At 42.7% G+C, this 19,539-nt stretch overlaps 1 protein-coding gene across 1 annotated transcript in view; it reads left to right on the top strand.

Moving 5' to 3' along the window:
- Positions 1-19,539, top strand: part of LOC139385488 (roundabout homolog 1-like) — a 400,054-nt gene that overhangs the window by 370,572 nt on the left and 9,943 nt on the right. Inside the window, exons 27-28 of the mRNA XM_071130588.1 lie at positions 1,199-1,716; positions 1,882-2,046. Of these exons, the coding sequence (XP_070986689.1) occupies positions 1,199-1,716; positions 1,882-2,046 (683 nt within the window). The remainder of the gene's footprint in view (positions 1-1,198; positions 1,717-1,881; positions 2,047-19,539) is intronic.

Below are 19,539 nucleotides of genomic sequence, written 5' to 3' on the forward strand. Positions count from 1 at the left end.
GCACTACAACATGCATATTGTATGCAACAAGGCACTAAAACATGCATCCTGTACGCAACAAGGCACTAAAACATGCATCCTGTACTCAACAAGGCACTAAAACATGCATCCTGTACGCAACAAGGCACTAAAACATGCATCCTGTACTCAACAAGGCACTAAAACATGCATCCTGTACTCTACAAGGCACTAAAACATGCATCCTGTACTCTACAAGGCACTAAAACATGCATCCTGTAGTCAACAAGGCACTAAAACATGCATCCTGTACTCTACAAGGCACTAAAACATGCATCCTGTAGTCAACAAGGCACTAAAACATGCATCCTGTAGTCAACAAGGCACTAAAACATGCATCCTGTAGTCAACAAGGCACTAAAACATGCATCCTGTAGTCAACAAGGCACTAAACATACATAGTGTCCGCAACAAGGCACTAAAACATGCATACTGTATGCAACAAGACACTAAAACATGCATCCTGTAAACAACAAGGCACTACAACATGCATCCTAAACACAAGGCACTAGAACATGCATATTGCATGCAACAAGGCACTAGAACATGCATCATATACACAACAAGGCACTAAAACATGCATCCTGTACACAACAAGGCACTAAAACATACATCCTGTACGCAACAAGGCACTAAAATATAAATCCTGTACACAACAAGGCACTAAAACATGCATCCTGTAGTCAACAAGGCACTAAAACATGCATACTGTATGTAACAAGACACTAAAACATGCATCCTGTAAACAACAAGGCACTACAACATGCATCCTAAACACAAGGCACTACAACATGCATCCTGTACACAACAAGGCACTAAAACATACATCCTGTACGCAACAAGGCACTAAAATATAAATCCTGTACACAACAAGGCACTAAAACATGCACCTGTATGCTACAAGGAACTAAAACATGCATCCTGTACTTATCTCATCAAGTTCTATTAGTGTTTTATTTGTCAGTAATCTTTTGTCAAGATCATTGACAAAAACTTACAATAAATCAATTTTAATCTTACTCTGCAAAACAATAAAAAGTGAAGAAATCCAAGAGGGATTAGTACTGATGGTACCCATTGTAGTAATGTCTGTACAAAACATTCTGTCGTGATTTATAATTGAATTTATTTAATTGATTTGGTATACCCTACATTAAGAACATGTCTCCTGCTGTTTCAGACGCCATGTAGTGAGCCCCCCTCCCCGGCCCCTCTCCCCCTCACACACCTACGGCTACATCTCCAGCCCCATGTCTCTGGACACAGATGGCATGGAGGAGGAGGAGGAGGAGGAGGAGATGTTGGAGGAAGAGGAGGAAGAGGAGGAAGGGGACAAGACAGACGCGGAGGTGGCCAAGGTGCACCACCACCACACCCACCCTCACCACCCTCACCACCCCCACCACCCCCAGCAGATGCACACCAGGAGGCTGCTGCTGCGGGGCCTGGAGCAGACGCCAGCCTCCAGCGTGGGGGACCTGGAGAGCTCTATGACGGGCTCCATGATCAACGGCTGGGGTTCAGCCTCCGAGGAGGACAACGCCTCATCAGGACGCTCCAGTGCCGTCAGCTCCTCAGACGGATCCTTCTTCACAGACGCCGACTTTGCCCAGGCCGTGGCGGCTGCTGCGGAGTACGCAGGCCTCAAGGTGGCCAAGTACCCCAACCCCACGCAAGGCCAGGAGGGAGGCCCCGGAGGTAAGCACATATATTGTGATGTCACTTTATCAAGAACAGTAGAAAACAAGATCATGAGCACTTTAACTTTGAATCAATATGATTCCCTTATTCTGCAAGCCCTTTGATAGGGGGAAAACCTTTTCATGGTTTCATGTGCCTTACCAAATGTGTCTTTCCCTTCAGCGCGAAAGTACCAAATGACCCCCTCAGGCCACCGTCCGGGCAGCCCCCCTTCCACAGACAGTAACATGAGCACGGCCAACATGCATAAGAGGCCTCCTAAGAAGCAGAAGCAGCACCCTGCAGCGAGCCACCCAGGGCTCCAGAGACGAGAGGCCTACGCTGAAGGTACAGTACAGAACCACACTCTGCTCATTCATCACTAAAGTACTGTATGAGGTGGAACGTCATAATGAGTACTGGAGCTATACCATGGATCCATCTGTATTCTAGTGTTCTACTACTGCAATACCTCATAATGAGTACTGGAGCTGTACCATGGATCCATCTGTATTCTAGTGTTCTAATACTGTAATACCTCACAATGAGTACTGAAGATGTTCCATGGATCCATCTGTATTCTAGTCACCTAATACTGTAATACCTCATAATGAGTACTGGAGCTGTACCATGGTCCATCTGTATTCTAGTCACCTAATACTGCAATACCTCATAATGAGTACTGGAGCTGTGCCATGGATCCATCTGTAGTCTAGTGTTCTACTACTGCAATACCTCATAATGAGTACTGGAGCTGTACCATGGATCCATCTGTATTCTAGTCACCTAATACTGTAATACCTCATAATGAGTACTGGAGCTGTACCATGGATCCATCTGTATTCTAGTAACCTAATACTGTAATACCTCATAATGAGTACTGGAGCTGTACCATGGATCCATCTGTATTCTAGTCACCTAACACTGCAATACCTCATAATGAGTACTGGAGCTGTACCATGGATCCATCTGTATTCTAGATTTCTACTACTGCAATACCTCATAATGAGTACTGGAGCTGTACCATGGATCCATCTGTATTCTAGTGTTCTAATACTGTAATACCTCATAATGAGTACTGAAGCTCTTCCATTGATCCATCTGTATTCCAGTCACCTAATACTGTAATACCTCATAATGAGTACTGAAGCTCTTCCATTGATCCATCTGTATTCTAGTCACCTTATACTGTAATACCTCATAATGAGTACTGGAGCTGTGCCATGATTCCATCTGTATTCTAGTGTTCCACTACTGCACTACCTCATAATGAGTACTGGAGCTGTACCATGGATCCATCTGTATTCTAGTGTTCCACTACTGCAATACCTCATAATGAGTACTGGAGCTGTACCATGGATCCATCTATATTCTAGTCACCTAATACTGTAATACCTCATAAGTACTGGAGCTGTACCATGGATCCATCTGTATTCTAGTCACCTAATACTGTAATTCCTCATAATGAGTACTGGAGCTGTACCATGGATCCATCTGTATTCTAGTGTTCTACTAATGTAATACCTCATAATGAGTACTGGAACTGTACCATGGATCCATCTATATTCTAGTCACCTAATACTGTAATACCTCATAAGTACTGGAGCTGTACCATGGATCCATCTGTATTCTAGTCACATAATACTGCAATACCTCATAATGAGCACTGGAGCTGTACCATGGATCCATCTGTATTCTAGTCACCTAATACTGTTATTCTGCCCTTGAGTTGCGTTGCCATGCAAAACTAGACAGATAGCTAACAACTAAGTCTTCAATAAAACTCCCAAGGCGTTACTTTTCTTGAATGAATATATTGAAAACGTTTATGTTGTGAAACTGCAAAATACAGAAAAAAATATACTTTAGTATTCAATTCACACCGACATACTGCAGCTGTACATTATACATTTGAAGTTGCATAAATACAAAGCAAGCGCTAAGGTACCATGCATCTGGCATGATGCCAAACCATATAGCTAATTGTTACTCATATGGTAATTGGCTCCTTTCATTACTCTAATAATGTACAACCATTTATGTAGAATAACAAAGCGTATTACACTAGGAACAGTAACAAAACTACAGTATTGTATATTTTACAACTCGTTTGCGTGACGCACGAGCAAAGTAATACAGCTAACGACATACATGAAAAGCATTGCAATTTGTGAGTAAATGCAACCAACATTGATATGTAAGCAACTCTATCAATAACAAGATTATAATCATTAGCCTAATGCTTGAATTGAACTTACAAACAAATATTTTCCAAGGCTGAAGCGTGACAAGAAATAACTACATTGAAAGACCTGCATCGTAGCGTTGTTTGTAGCTGCTTCTATGCGTGCAGAACAAATTCTCTACTTCCTGTTTGCGTTGTCTTTCTAAGTACCAGAAACATCCACTAGGGGGCAAATAACACCATTGCACACAATGAAAATCCAATTGAACCATTGTAATAAAATAATCTGTTACCTTCTAACAGGATGGCAGCACACTCCCCGCCTGGTATAATGAAATTGTGCCACTATGAAATAAAACATATCAAGAAACAAATAATGCCCTTTCTATTTGTATCTTTTGTCTCTAGGATGCTTCAGAAAGAAGAACAACAATCTCTGAGATTGGTCTCAGAAACACCTTAGCAGCTCCTTGCTTGACAATTTTTAGTTCTACTTTCCTAACCTTTTTGTCAGTACTGGGAAAGGTTTTTACCATAAGCCCGACTGGCCAGTCATTTCTGTGTGCCTGACTGTCTTTCAATAAGACAACATCTCCCACTTTTACATTTGGCTTTTCTGCTGTCCATTTTCTGCGTCTCTGCAGCATTGTCAGGTACTCCTGTCTCCACCTTTTCCAAAAGGTGTCAGCGAGACACTGGACTTGCTTCCACTGTTTTCCATGAAGGTCGTTCATGCTGAAGTATCCAGAAGGGGCTGAGGTAGCGCTGGTCTTTTGTGTAAGTAACATTGGGGGTGTGAGAATGGTAGGCATGTCAGGGTCGGTTGATACTGACACTAAGGGTCTCGCATTGATTATTGCCATAACTTCAGACATAAGAGTGCTCAAGACCTCATGTATGAGACGAGTGGAGCCCGTCTGAAACAGCATAGCATCAAGAATACGTCTGGCAACCCCAATGAGTCTCTCCCAAGAACCACCCATATGAGACGAGTGTGGAGGATTAAATATCCAAGTACATCCCTTATCTGAGAGGTATTTAGTCAGTTCTGAGTCATTTGTGTCGATACCCAGTTCCCTGCAGGCACCTATAAAGTTTGTACCTCGATCAGAGCGTAGCACTTTTGCTGGACCACGGATAGAGAAAAAACGCCTCAGCGCGTTGATGAAGCTGGATGTGGACATGGATTCGATAAGCTCGATATGATCTGCTCTAGTAGACATACATGTAAAGAGCACCGCCCAGCGCTTGGAGTCTGCACTACCACCTCTAGTGCGACGAGTTATGACATTCCATGGTCCAAACACATCAAGTCCAACGCTGGTGAATGGTGGTTCAGATGTGAGTCTGTCTGCAGGCAAGTCAGCCATTTTTTGGTCAACTAACCTCCCTCTAACCTTGCGGCAGGTGACACACTTGTGAATGATACCAGAGACCAGACGTTTGCTCGCAATAATCCAGAAGCCTGCTGCTCGAATAGCTCCATCTGAAAAATGACGGCCTTGGTGAGCCACTTGCTCGTGATAATGTCTTACCAGCAGAGTGGCAACATGATGTGTCCGTGGGATGATGAGAGGGTGTTTTTCGTCTTGTAACATGTCGGCGGAGGATAAGCGGCCTCCCACCCTCAGCAACCCATCCTCATCAATCACTGGGTTCAGATTTTTGAGTGTACTTTGCTTTGGGAACTCTTTTCCTTTTTCAATGCATTTGAATCCCTCTCTGAAGGCTTCATGTTGCACACAGTGAATGATTGCTGTTTTGGCTTGTAACAACTCACTTGTACTGCATGGTTTATTACAGTCATGCCAGCCTCTGCAGCTGTTGTTGTCTGCACCTTCATGGAAGGATCTGGCAACATGAATGAGTCGTGCTGTGGCTCGATTGAGAGCTTTCCAGCTTGAGAACCTCTCAAAGCGATGAGAGCCGAGTTGAGCTCCAGAAACTTTAGAGGCAAAGACAGTGACGTCTGGTCGAATCTCTGCATCTTTGTGAGGCTCTACAAGGTCAAAATTGATGTTCTCAGGCTTACTCGAGTTTGTTTGGGTCAGGAACGGTGGACCTGAGAACCAACTAGTGTGTTTTAAGAGCGCAGCAAGTATGGGCCTGGTTGCATGGTCTGCTGGATTGCTGTCAGTGTTTACATAGCACCACTGGTCTGGATAGGTAGACTTCCTGATGCGAGTTACCCTATTGGCAACATAAACGTAGAATCTTTTGGTGACAGTTCTCGGTTACATCCACAATATCTTACTGTCTGTGTAGAACTTGGCTGCATGTACATCAATGTCCATTTCGTCTTTGATCAGTTCATACATCTCAACAGCTAGCAAAGCCGCACACAGTTCTAGGCGTGGGATAGTGTGGGCCGGACGAGGGGCCAATTTTGATTTCCTCATGACAAATCCAACATGGCATTGACCTTCCGAGTCAATAACTCTCAGGTAGGCTACTGCTCCTATGGCTACTGTAGAGGCATCCGAGAAGATGTGTAGCTCTCTTCTTTGAGTGGTAGACAAGGAGACTGGGATGTAGGTCCGCTGAATATTCATATGTTCCAACTCCATCAAAGATTCCTTCCACATTTTCCATTCCTCTTCTTTTTCTGTGGGAAGAGGGGCATCCCACTCACTCTGATCAGAAGAGAGTTCTCTGATTAAGGCTTTACCTTGCATTGTTATTGGAGCCACGAACCCAAGGGGGTCATAAAGACTATTCACTGTGGACAGGATGCCTCTCCGCGTAAAAGGCTTCTCATTGTGGGACACCTGGAATGAGAAGCTGTCTGTTTCCAGGTTCCAGGAAAGTCCCAGACTCCGTTGAAAGGGAAGAGGATCCACTCCTAGGTCCAGATCTTTTAAGTCCTTTGCACGGTCCTCCATAGGGAAGGCTTCCATAACTGTTTTGCTATTGGATGCAATCTTGTGTAGTTTCATGTTGGACTCCGCCAACATTGCTTGTGTTTTTCTTAGAATGTTGATATCATCGACGTAGAAGTTCCTCACTACATATTGCTTGGGTTCTGACCCGTGTTCCTTCTCACCCTGTAGCGCTGCTCGTCTCATGCAGTAGATGGCTACGGCTGGTGAAGGGCTGTTCCCAAATACATGCACTTTCATCCTGTACTCGGTTATGTTTCTATCTGGGTTGTTGTCTTCATACCAGAGAAACCTTAAGTAATCTCTGTGATCCTCACGTACACCAAAACAGTAAAACATTTGTTGCACATCTGCTGTTAGTGCAATGCAATCCTTGCGAAAACGCATTAGGACACCCAAGAGTGTGTTGTTTAAGTCTGGACCACTGAGCAGAACATCGTTAAGTGACACGCCTTGACACTTAGCACTGGAGTCAAATACTACTCTTATTTGTTCAGGCTTTTGTGGATGGTAAACACCAAATATGGGCAGATACCAACGTTCTTTGTCTCCCTCTAGTGGCTGTGAAGGTTCGGCTTGGTCGTTATCCAGCATCTTTTGCATGAAGTCAATAAAATGACTCTTCATGTCAGGCTTTTTGTCTAAAGTCCTGCGAAGTGATGTGAGACGGTTCATGGCCTGCTCCCTGTTATTAGGGAGGCGACGTCTAATGGGGCGAAAGGGTAGTGGAGCCACCCAGTTGTTTCCATCATCCTGGAAAACCTGTTTGTCCATAATGTCCAAGAAGGCTTTGTCCTCCACTGATGGTGCTGGTTTATCATCGTCTTGTGTTTTGTCGAACACGGAACATCCCAGGCTGTCTGTGTTCACAGTTGTGATTGGATCTCTCGAGTGCACTGTAGAGGGAGAGATGTGTTTCTGAGCTGCGCTGTTGTAGTTCTCTTTTACCTGGATGATATCAGGGCAAGGGCTCAGATAGGATGTGCGACCATTTTGAAGTATGTTTGTCCTGAACATGTTAACATTGGCTGGTCGGTGAGCCGTTCCCAGACAGACCTCACCCACGATGACCCACCCGAGGTCGAGTCGCTGTGAATAAGGAGTGTCGTGGGGCCCATTGATTTGCTCTCGTACCTTGTGTACCCTTAAGATGTCTCGTCCTAAGAGCAGGAGGATGGGAGCGTCTGGGTCCACTGCTGGAATTTTGTCCATAACTGGTTGCAGATGGGGATGATGATACGCTATGTCGGGGGAGGGAATCTCCATCCTATCGTCTGGCATCATATCACACTCTATCAGAGTAGGGAGAGTGAGCTGCATGTGTCCATCTATAGACTCCACCATGAAGTTGACGGCTCTCCTGCCCGAAGTCTCTGTTACCCCAGAACACGTCTTCATGGTGTATGGAGCAGAGTTGTCATTGATGTTGAAGAGACTGAAAAACTCTGTCTTGGCCAGAGATTTGTTACTCTGTTCATCAAGCACTACATACATTTTGACAGCTTTCTCTCTTTTCCCAGCCGGATAAGCTTTGACTAGGCATATTTTTGATCATGATCTTGGATTGACTGCCTCACCACAGATCTCTGTACACTTTGAGGTGACAGATAGAAGAGCATCGTCACCTTGCTCCCCACCATGCTCTTTCTCTGCTGTAGCTATGTCTGTTTATGAAGGGGCTGGGCCTGGATGCAGAGCAGCAAGATGCCTGTCGCTGTCGCACTCAGAGCACTTGATTGAAACCTTACAGTCTTTAGCTCTGTGTTGAGTTGACCCACAACATCGGAAACAAATGCCATTGTCTTTGAGATATGATTTGCGCTCATCTAGAGTTTTGTATCTAAACCCACAACACTTTTTAAGAGGATGAGGCTTGTTATGTATTGGACAGTGATGTTCAGGGTTTTCAACCTTTGTCTTACTGGGTTTGGTTTGGTGGTCTGAGGCCTCAGATGGCACATCTGTCTTATATACAGTCACAGGTGTCTTGCTGCTGTACCTGACAGGTTTCTCACTTTTCATGGACACCTGGTTAGTTGAGGTGTAGAGGGTGAAGCTGGGGTCATTTCTAATTTTCGCCTGGTTCCTGATGAATCTCGAGAAGAACGAGAATGGTGGGAATGCTACCCGATAGTCCTCCTTATATTTGGATCCCTGTGCTATCCATTTTTCTTGTAAACTGAATGGAAGTTTCTCTACAATAGGGTTTACCCCCCGAGATGTGTCCAGATAAGCGAGGCCTGGAAGGTACCCTTCTACTTTAGCACACTCCAGTTCGAGAAGAATGTCACCTAGTTCCCTTAGTTTGTGATTGTCTTTGTTGGCCAGTTTTGGAAAATCATCAATTTTCTTCAACAGTGCATTCTCGATCACTTCGGGTGTACCATAGCACTCTTCTAGTCGTTGCCAGACCATGTTAAGTCCTGCTGTTGCGTTGAAAATATGGACAGATCTAATTCTGTTTGCTTGCTCAGATGACTCTGCCCCTAGCCACTTGGTAATTAGATCTAACTCTTCCCCGGCTGATAAATTCAAGTCTCTGGTCGCATTGAGAAAGGATGCTTTCCATGCCCAATAATTTTCAGGACGATCATCAAACTTCAGGAGTCCGGAACTCACCATCTCACGGCATAGGAGGTACTTGATGAGGTCTGGTGCCACTTGTGACTCAGGGAAGTTTTGTGTGTGTGACTGGAAGTGGGCTTGTTTTCCATTTCCACCATGCTGCTGTTCCTTTCTTTTGAACGGAGAGTCTCTGCTCATGTTCTGTTGTTTGCTACTTACTGGATTATGGCATGTAGCTGGGTCAACACTAAGCTCTTGTTTCTCCACTTCAAATGGAAGTTCAGCAAAGTAGGGCCTAGCATGTTGTTGCACATACTCACATGTACGTTGGACTGGACTTAAGGGCTGTGTCCCCGTGTCTAGTTCTTTGCGAAGCTCTCTGCGTTCTGATCCTACAACTTCTTCAAAGGCTGCAGCTTCAGCCAACGCAGCAGCAGCTGCTCTCTCTACTTGGAGAACATATAAACTTGCCTCGAGGTCAGCTTTTTGCTTCAACAAGCTGGCTTCTATTTCTGCCTTTTGTTTCATCACAGAAGCTTCCTTCTCAGCATAAGAGACTTGTGCGCGTGCTGCGTCCGCCTTGGCGCGTGCTTTGATGGCTGCAGAACTCGCCGTTGAGGATCTGCTTGACTGTTTTGATGACCTTGATCTTATAGATTGAGACTTGGTCCCAATGTGCTGAAGAGGCTCTTCCATCTCTCTCTGTTGAACACCTGACTCTGGTTGTTGCATCGTAGACTGCTGGTCTTCCCTAGGATAAGAGGCTTTGTTGGCTGATGAACGTAGAAACATAACCACCGTGTGCAGTTATTCTTGTGCTTGAGCCCGCTGTGATGATGTTTTTTCACTATTCTGCCCTTGAGTTGCGTTCCCATGCAAAACTAGACAGATAGCTAACAACTAAGTCTTCAATAAAACTCCCAAGGCGTTACTTTTCTTGAATGAATATATTGAAAACGTTTATGTTGTGAAACTGCAAAATACAGAAAAGAATATACTTTAGTATTCAATTCACACCGACATACTGTAGCTGTACATTATACATTTGAAGTTGCATAAATACAAAGCAAGCGCTAAGGTACCATGCATCTGGCATGATGCCAAACCATATAGCTAATTGTTACTCATATGGTAATTGGCTCCTTTCATTACTCTAATAATGTACAACCATTTATGTAGAATAACAAAGCGTATTACACTAGGAACAGTAACAAAACTACAGTATTGTATATTTTACAATTCGTTTGCGTGACGCACAAGCAAAGTAATACAGCTAACGACATACATGAAAAGCATTGCAATTTGTGAGTAAATGCAACCAACATTGATATGTAAGCAACTCTATCAATAACAAGATTATAATCATTAGCTAAATGCTTGAATTGAACTTACAAACAAATATTTTCCAAGGCTGAAGCGTGACAAGAAATAACTACATTGAAAGACCTGCACCGTAGCGTTGTTTGTAGCTGCTTCTATGCGTGCAGAACAAATTCTCTACTTCCTGTTTGCGTTGTCTTTCTAAGTACCAGAAACATCCACTAGGGGCAAATAACACCATTGCACACAATGAAAATCCAATTGAACCATTGTAATAAAATAATCTGTTACCTTCTAACAGGATGGCAGCACAACTGTAATACCTCATAATGAGTACTGGAGCTGTACCATGGATCCATCTGTATTCTAGTCACCTAATACTGTAATACCTCATAATGAGTACTGGAGCTATAATATGGATCCATCTGTATTCTAGTGTTCTACTACTGCAATACCTCATAATGAGTACTGGAGCTGTACCATGGATCCATCTGTATTCTAGTGTTCTAAGACTGTAATACCTCATAATGAGTACTGAAGATGTTCCATGGATCCATCTGTATTCTAGTCACCTAATACTGTAATACCTCATAATGAGTACTGGAGCTGTACCATGGTCCATCTGTATTCTAGTCACCTAATACTGCAATACCTCATAATGAGTACTGGAGCTGTGCCATGGATCCATCTGTATTCTAGTGTTCTAATACAGTAATACCTCATAATGAGTACTGAAGCTGTTCCATGGATCCATCTGTATTCTAGTCACCTAATACTGTAATACCTCATAATGAGTACTTGAGCTGTACCATGGTCCATCTGTATTCTAGTCACCTAAAACTGCAATAACTCATAATGAGTGCTGGAGCTGTGCCATGGATCCATCTGTATTCTAGTGTTCCACTACTGCACTACCTCATAATGAGTACGGGAGCTGTACCATGGATCCATCTGTATTCTAGTCACCTAATACTGTAATACCTCATAATGAATACTGGAGCTGTACCATGGGTCCACATGTAGTCTAGTGTTCTACTACTGCAATACCTCATAATGAGTACTGGAGCTGTACCATGGATCCATCTGTATTCTAGTCACCTAATACTGTAATACCTCATAATGAGTACTGGAGCTGTACCATGGATCCATCTGTATTCTAGTCACCTAATACTGTAATACCTCATAATGAGTACTGGAGCTGTACCATGGATCCATCTGTATTCTAGATTTCTACTACTGCAATACCTCATAATGAGTACTGGAGCTGTACCATGGATCCATCTGTATTCTAGTGTTCTAATACTGTAATACCTCATAATGAGTACTGAAGCTCTTCCATGGATCCATCTGTATTCTAGTCACCTAATACTGTAATACCTCATAATGAGTACTGGAGCTGTACCATGGTCCTTCTGTATTCCAGTCACCTAATACTGTAATACCTCATAATGAGTACTGGAGCTGTGCCATGGATCCATCTGTATTCTAGTGTTCCACTACTGCAATACCTCATAATGAGTACTGGAGCTGTGCCATGGATCCATCTGTATTCTAGTGTTCCACTACTGCAATACCTCATAATGAGTACTGGAGCTGTACCATGGATCCATCTATATTATAGTCACCTAATACTGTAATACCTCATAAGTACTGGAGCTGTACCATGGATCCATCTGTATTCTAGTCACCTAATACTGTAATACCTCATAATGAGTAATGGAGCTGTACCATGGATCCATCTGTATTCTAGTGTTCTAATACTGCAATACATCATAATGAGTACTGGAGCTGTACCATGGATCCATCTGTATTCTAGTGTTCTAATAATGTAATACCTCATAATGAGTACTGGAGCTGTACCATGGATCCATCTGTATTCTAGTGTTCTAATACTGTAATACCTCATAATGAGTACTGGAGCTGTACCATGGATCCATCTGTATTCTAGTGTTCTACTACTGCAATACATCATAATGAGTACTGGAACTGTACCATGGATCCATCTGTATTCTAGCCACATAATACTGTAATTCCTCATAATGAGTACTGGAGCTGTACCATGGATCCATCTGTATTCTAGTGTTCTACTAATGTAATACCTCATAATGAGTACTGGAACTGTACCATGGAACCATCTATATTTTAGTCACCTAATACTGTAATACCTCACAATGAATACTGGAGCTGTACCATGGAGCCATCTGTATTCTAGTCACCTAATACTGTAATACCTCATAATGAGTACTGGAGCTACTGTAATACCTCATAATGTACCATGGATCCATCTGTATTCTAGTCACCTAATGCTGTAATACCTCATAATGAGTACTGGAGCTGTACCATGGATCCATCTATATTCTAGTCACCAAATACTGTAATACCTCATAATGAGTACTGGAGATGTACCATGGATCCATCTGTATTCTAGTGTTCCACTACTGCAATACCTCATAATGAGTACTGGAGCTGTACCATGGATCCATCTGTATTCTAGTGTTCTACTACTGTAATACCTAAAAATGAGTACTGGAGCTGTACCATGGATCCATCTGTATTCTAGTGTTCTACTACTGCAATACATCATAATGAGTACTGGAACTGTACCATGGATCCATCTGTATTCTAGCCACATAATACTGTAATTCCTCATAATGAGTACTGGAGCTGTACCATGGATCCATCTGTATTCTAGTGTTCTACTAATGTAATACCTCATAATGAGTACTGGAACTGTACCATGGAACCATCTATATTTTAGTCACCTAATACTGTAATACCTCACAATGAATACTGGAGCTGTACCATGGAGCCATCTGTATTCTAGTCACCTAATACTGTAATACCTCATAATGAGTACTGGAGCTGTACCATGGATCCATCTGTATTCTAGTCACCTAATGCTGTAATACCTCATAATGAGTACTGGAGCTGTACCATGGATCCATCTATATTCTAGTCACCAAATACTGTAATACCTCATAATGAGTACTGGAGCTGTACCATGGATCCATCTGTATTCTAGTGTTCCACTACTGCAATACCTCATAATGAGTACTGGAGCTGTACCATGGATCCATCTGTATTCTAGTGTTCTACTACTGTAATACCTAAAAATGAGTACTGGAGCTGTACCATGGATCCATCTGTATTCTAGTCACCTAATACTGTAATACCTCATAATGAGTACTGGAGCTGAACCATGGTCCATCTGTATTCTAGTCACCTAATACTGCAATACCTCATAATGAGTACTGGAGCTGTGCCATGGATCCATCTGTATTCTAGTGTTCCACTACTGCAATACCTCATAATGAGTACTGGAGCTGTACCATGGATCCATCTGTATTCTAGTCACCTAATACTGTAATACCTCATAATGAGTACTGGAGCTGAACCATGGATCCATCTGTATTCTAGTGTTCTAATACTGTAATACCTCATAATGAGTACTGGAGCTGTACCATGGATCCATCTGTATTCTAGTGTTCTACTAATGTAATACATCATAATGAGTACTGGAACTGTACCATGGATCCATCTGTATTCTAGTGTTCTACTACTGCAATACATCATAATGAGTACTGGAGCTGTACCATGGATCCATCTGTATTCTAGTGTTCTAATACTGTAATACCTCATAATGAGTACTGGAGCTGTACCATGGATCCATCTGTATTCTAGTGTTCTACTACTGCAATACATCGTAATGAGTACTGGAACTGTACCATGTATCCATCTGTATTCTAGTCACATAGTACTGTAATACCTCATAATGTGTACTGGAGCTGTACCATGGATCCAGCTGTATTCTATTGTTCTAATACTGTAATACCTCAAAATGAGAACTGGAGCTGTACCATGGATCCATCTGTATTCTAGTGTTCTACTACTGCAATACATCATAATGAGTACTGGAACTGTACCATGGATCCATCTGTATTCTAGTCACATAATACTGTAATACCTCATAATGAGTACTGGAGCTGTACCATGGATCCATCTGTATTCTATTGTTCTAATACTGTAATACCTCATAATGAGAACTGGAGCCGTACCATGGATCCATCTGTATCCTAGTGTTCTAATACTGTAATACCTCATAATGAGTACTGGAGCTGAACCATGGATCCATCTGTATTCTAGTGTTCTAATACTGTAATACCTCATAATGAGTACTGGAGCTGTACCATGGATCCATCTGTATTCTAGTGTTCTACTAATGTAATACATCATAATGAGTACTGGAACTGTACCATGGATCCATCTGTATTCTAGTGTTCTACTACTGCAATGCATCACAATGAGTACTGGAGCTGTACCTTGGATCCATCTGTATTCTAGTGTTCTAATACTGTAATACCTCATAATGAGTACTGGAGCTGTACCATGGATCCATTTGTATTATAGTGTTCTACTACTGCAATACATCGTAATGAGTACTGGAGCTGTACCATGGATCCATCTGTATTCTAGTCACCTAATACTGTAATACCTCATAATGAATACTGGAGCTGTACCATGGGTCCATCTGTAGTCTAGTGTTCTACTACTGCAATACCTCATAATGAGTCCTGGAGCTGTACCATGGATCCATCTGGATTCTAGTCACCTAATACTGTAATACCTCATAATGAGTACTGGAGCTGTACCATGGATCCATCTGTATTCTAGTCACCTAATACTGTAATACCTCATAATGAGTACTGGAGCTGTACCATGGATCCATCTGTATTCTAGATTTCTACTACTGCAATACCTCATAATGAGTACTGGAGCTGTACCATGGATCCATCTGTATTCTAGTGTTCTAATACTGTAATACCTCATAATGAGTACTGAAGCTGTACCATGGATCCATCTGTATTCTAGTCACCTAATACTGTAATACCTCATAATGAGTACTGGAGCTGTGCCATGATTCCATCTGTATTCTAGTGTTCCACTAATACTGCAATGTACCTCATAAGCCACATGTAGTACTGGAGCTGTACCATGGATCCATCTGTATTCTAGTGTTCCACTACTGCAATACCTCATAATGAGTACTGGAACTGTACCATGGAACCATCTATATTTTAGTCACCTAATACTGTAATACCTCACAATGAATACTGGAGCTGTACCATGGAGCCATCTGTATTCTAGTGTTCTACTACTGTAATACCTAAAAATGAGTACTGGAGCTGTACCATGGATCCATCTGTATTCTAGTCACCTAAAACTGTAATACCTCATAATGAGTACTGGAGCTGAACCATGGTCCATCTGTATTCTAGTCACCTAATACTGCAATACCTCATAATGAGTACTGGAGCTGTGCCATGGATCCATCTGTATTCTAGTGTTCCACTACTGCAATACCTCATAATGAGTACTGGAGCTGTACCATGGATCCATCTGTATTCTAGTCACCTAATACTGTAATACCTCATAATAAGTACTGGAGCTATACCATGGATCCATCTGTATTCTAGTCACCTAATACTGTAATACCTCATAATGCGTACTGGAGCTGAACCATGGATCCATCTGTATTCTAGTGTTCTAATACTGTAATACCTCATAATGAGTACTGGAGCTGTACCATGGATCCATCTGTATTCTAGTGTTCTACTAATGTAATACATCATAATGAGTACTGGAGCTGTACCATGGATCCATCTGTATTCTAGTGTTCTAATACTGTAATACATCATAATGAGTACTGGAGCTGTACCATGGATCCATCTGTATTCTAGTGTTCTAATACTGTAATACCTCATAATGAGTACTGGAGCTGTACCATGGATCCATCTGTATTCTAGTGTTCTACTACTGCAATACATCGTAATGAGTACTGGAACTGTACCATGGATCCATCTGTATTCTAGTCACATAGTACTGTAATACCTCATAATGAGTACTGGAGCTGTACCATGGATCCAGCTGTATTCTAGTGTTCTACTACTGCAATACATCATAATGAGTACTGGAACTGTACCATGGATCCATCTGTATTCTAGTCACATAGTACTGTAATACCTCATAATGAGTACTGGAGCTGTACCATGGATCCAGCTGTATTCTATTGTTCTAATACTGTAATACCTCATAATGAGAACTGGAGCTGTACCATGGATCCATCTGTATCCTAGTGTTCTAATACTGCAATACCTCATAATGAGTACTGGAACTGTACCATGGATCCATCTGTATTCTAGTGTTCATAATACTGTAATACCTCATAATGAGTACTGGAACTGTACCATGGATCCATCTGTATTCTATTGTTCTAATACTGTAATACATCATAATGAGTACTGGAGCTTTACCATGGATCCATCTGTATCCTAGTGTTCTAATAATGTAATACATCATAATGAGTACTGGAACTGTACCATGGATCCATCTGTATTCTAGTGTTCTACTACTGCAATACATCACAATGAGTACTGGAGCTGTACCATGGATCCATCTGTATTCTAGTGTTCTAATACTGTAATACATCATAATGAGTACTGGAGCTGTACCATGGATCCATCTGTATTCTAGTGTTCTACTACTGTAATACATCATAATGAGAACTGGAGCTGTACCATGGATCCATCTGTATTCTAGTGTTCTACTACTGTAATACCTCATAATGAGGACTGGAGCTGTACCATGCATCCATCTGTATTATAGTCCCCTAATAACTCATAATGAGTACTGGAGCTGTACCATGGATCCATCTGTATTCTAGTGTTCTACTACTGCAATACATCGTAATGAGTACTGGAACTGTACCATGGATCCATCTGTATTCTAGTCACATAATACTGTAATACCTCATAATGAGTACTGGAGCTGTACCATGGATCCATCTGTATTCTATTGTTCTAATACTGTAATACCTCATAATGAGAACTGGAGCTGTACCATGGATCCATCTGTATTCTAGTCCCCTACTACTGTAATACCTCATAATGAGGACTGGAGCTGTACCATGCATCCATCTGTATTATAGTCCCCTAATAACTCATAATGAGGACTGGAGCTGTACCATGGATACATCTGTATTATAGTCCCCTAATACCTCATAATGAGGACTGGAGCTGTACTATGGATTCCTCTGTATTCTAGTCCCCTACTACTGTAATACCTCATAATGAGGACTGGAGCTGTACCATGGATCCATCTGTATTCTAGTCCCATAATACTGTAATAACTCATAATGAGTACTGGAGCTGTACCATGGATCCATCTGTAATCTAGTGTTCCACTACTGTAATACCTCATAATGAGTACTGGAGCTGTACCATGGATCCATCTGTATTATAGTGTTCTAATACTGTAATACCTCATAATGAGTACTGGAGCTGTACCATGGATCCAACTGTATTCTAGTGTTCTAATACTGTAATACCTCAAAATGAGAACTGGAGCTGTACCATGGATCCATCTGTATTCTAGTCCCCTACTACTGTAATACCTCATAATGAGTATTGGAGCTGTACCATGGATCCATCTGTATTATAGTCCCCTAATACCTCATAATGAGGACTGGAGCTGTACCATGGATCCATCTGTATTATAGTCCCCTAATACCTCATAATGAGGACTGGAGCTGTACCATGGATCCCTTTGTATTCTAGTCCCCTACTACTGTAATACCTCATAATGAGGACTGGAGCTGTACTATGGATCCATCTGTATTCTAGTCCCCTACTACTGTAATACCTCACTACCCAGCCCCACCCATGTGATATATGATATTGTGCCTGTCTGAGACGCAGTCTCCGGGAGTGAGTGAGTGTGAGTGTGTCATAAGTCAGAGCTTTAATCATTCTCCTCTTGTGTGTGTGCATGCACGCCAAGCATCGTTTCCAATCTGCAGCTGTGCAGAGCAGACTGGGGTAGAATGGAGGGGGTCTGTTTCAGGGGACTACGGTCCAGCTCCAGCCCATTCTGCTGCTGCTGACACTGGGATGTCTTCCTCTCCAGCTAGCCACTAATGAAATTAACCCAGGTGCTTATTGAAGTGGCCCCCTGTCCTCCACTCCAGGAGCCAGGAATAAACAAGGCAGGGACCAACTACAGAGTAACAACGCACAGCACCAGGAATATGCTTATCCTTGTCAAAGTGAAGTATGTCAACTTTAAGGTTATTGATTGTTTAATGTGTGCCCCACGTGTTACAACAAAACTGGACGTTTTAGTTATGTACTCCTCTGGGATTTAGCTTTTGCAAATGGAATTTGTGTGTGTGTGTGTGTGTGTGGATAGATGTGTGTGTATGTGTGTTTGTGTGTGTGTGTGTGTGTGTGCATGCGTGCATATGTGTGTGTGTTAAGAGTGTGAGTGTGTGTGTGTGTGTGTGTGGAGCTGGCTCTCCTCTTACTGTGAGGTGTCCTTGTGTGTTGGAAGCGCTTGACAGGGAGATTTAATATCCAGCCCCTCTCTGAGCCAGACCAGCTATCACTGCACCAAATTCTAGCCCCTCCTCCTCTCCTCCCCTCCATCCCTCCTTCCCTCCATCCTGCCTTCCACCCCAACCCATCCCTTTGAAGTAATCTCTCCACCCCTCACTCTGCTCTCCTCCAGCTCCCTCCGTCTCCTCCCTCCTCCCTCACTCCCCCTCTTTGTTCCCTATGTGTGTCTGAGAGGAGTAAGGAGGAGAGGAGACAGACAGTTCTCCAGCCCTGGCTGTCTGTCTATCAGTCTGGTCTGGTCACAGATTGGATTTGATCTGAATGGTTTTCATTTGGAAGTTATTGCCGTGTCCTGTAGCGAGGGAGCGGGGTGAGTGACGGAGAGGTGATTGGGGTGGAGAGAGGTGATGGGGGAGGAGAGAGGTGATGGGGGAGGAGAGAGGTGATAGGGGAGGAGAGAGGTGATACGGGAGGAGAGAGGTGATGGGGGAGGAGAGAGGTG

Source organism: Oncorhynchus clarkii, chromosome 27 (assembly GCF_045791955.1).
Source record: "Oncorhynchus clarkii lewisi isolate Uvic-CL-2024 chromosome 27, UVic_Ocla_1.0, whole genome shotgun sequence".
Classification (NCBI taxonomy): Eukaryota; Metazoa; Chordata; class Actinopteri; order Salmoniformes; family Salmonidae; genus Oncorhynchus; species Oncorhynchus clarkii.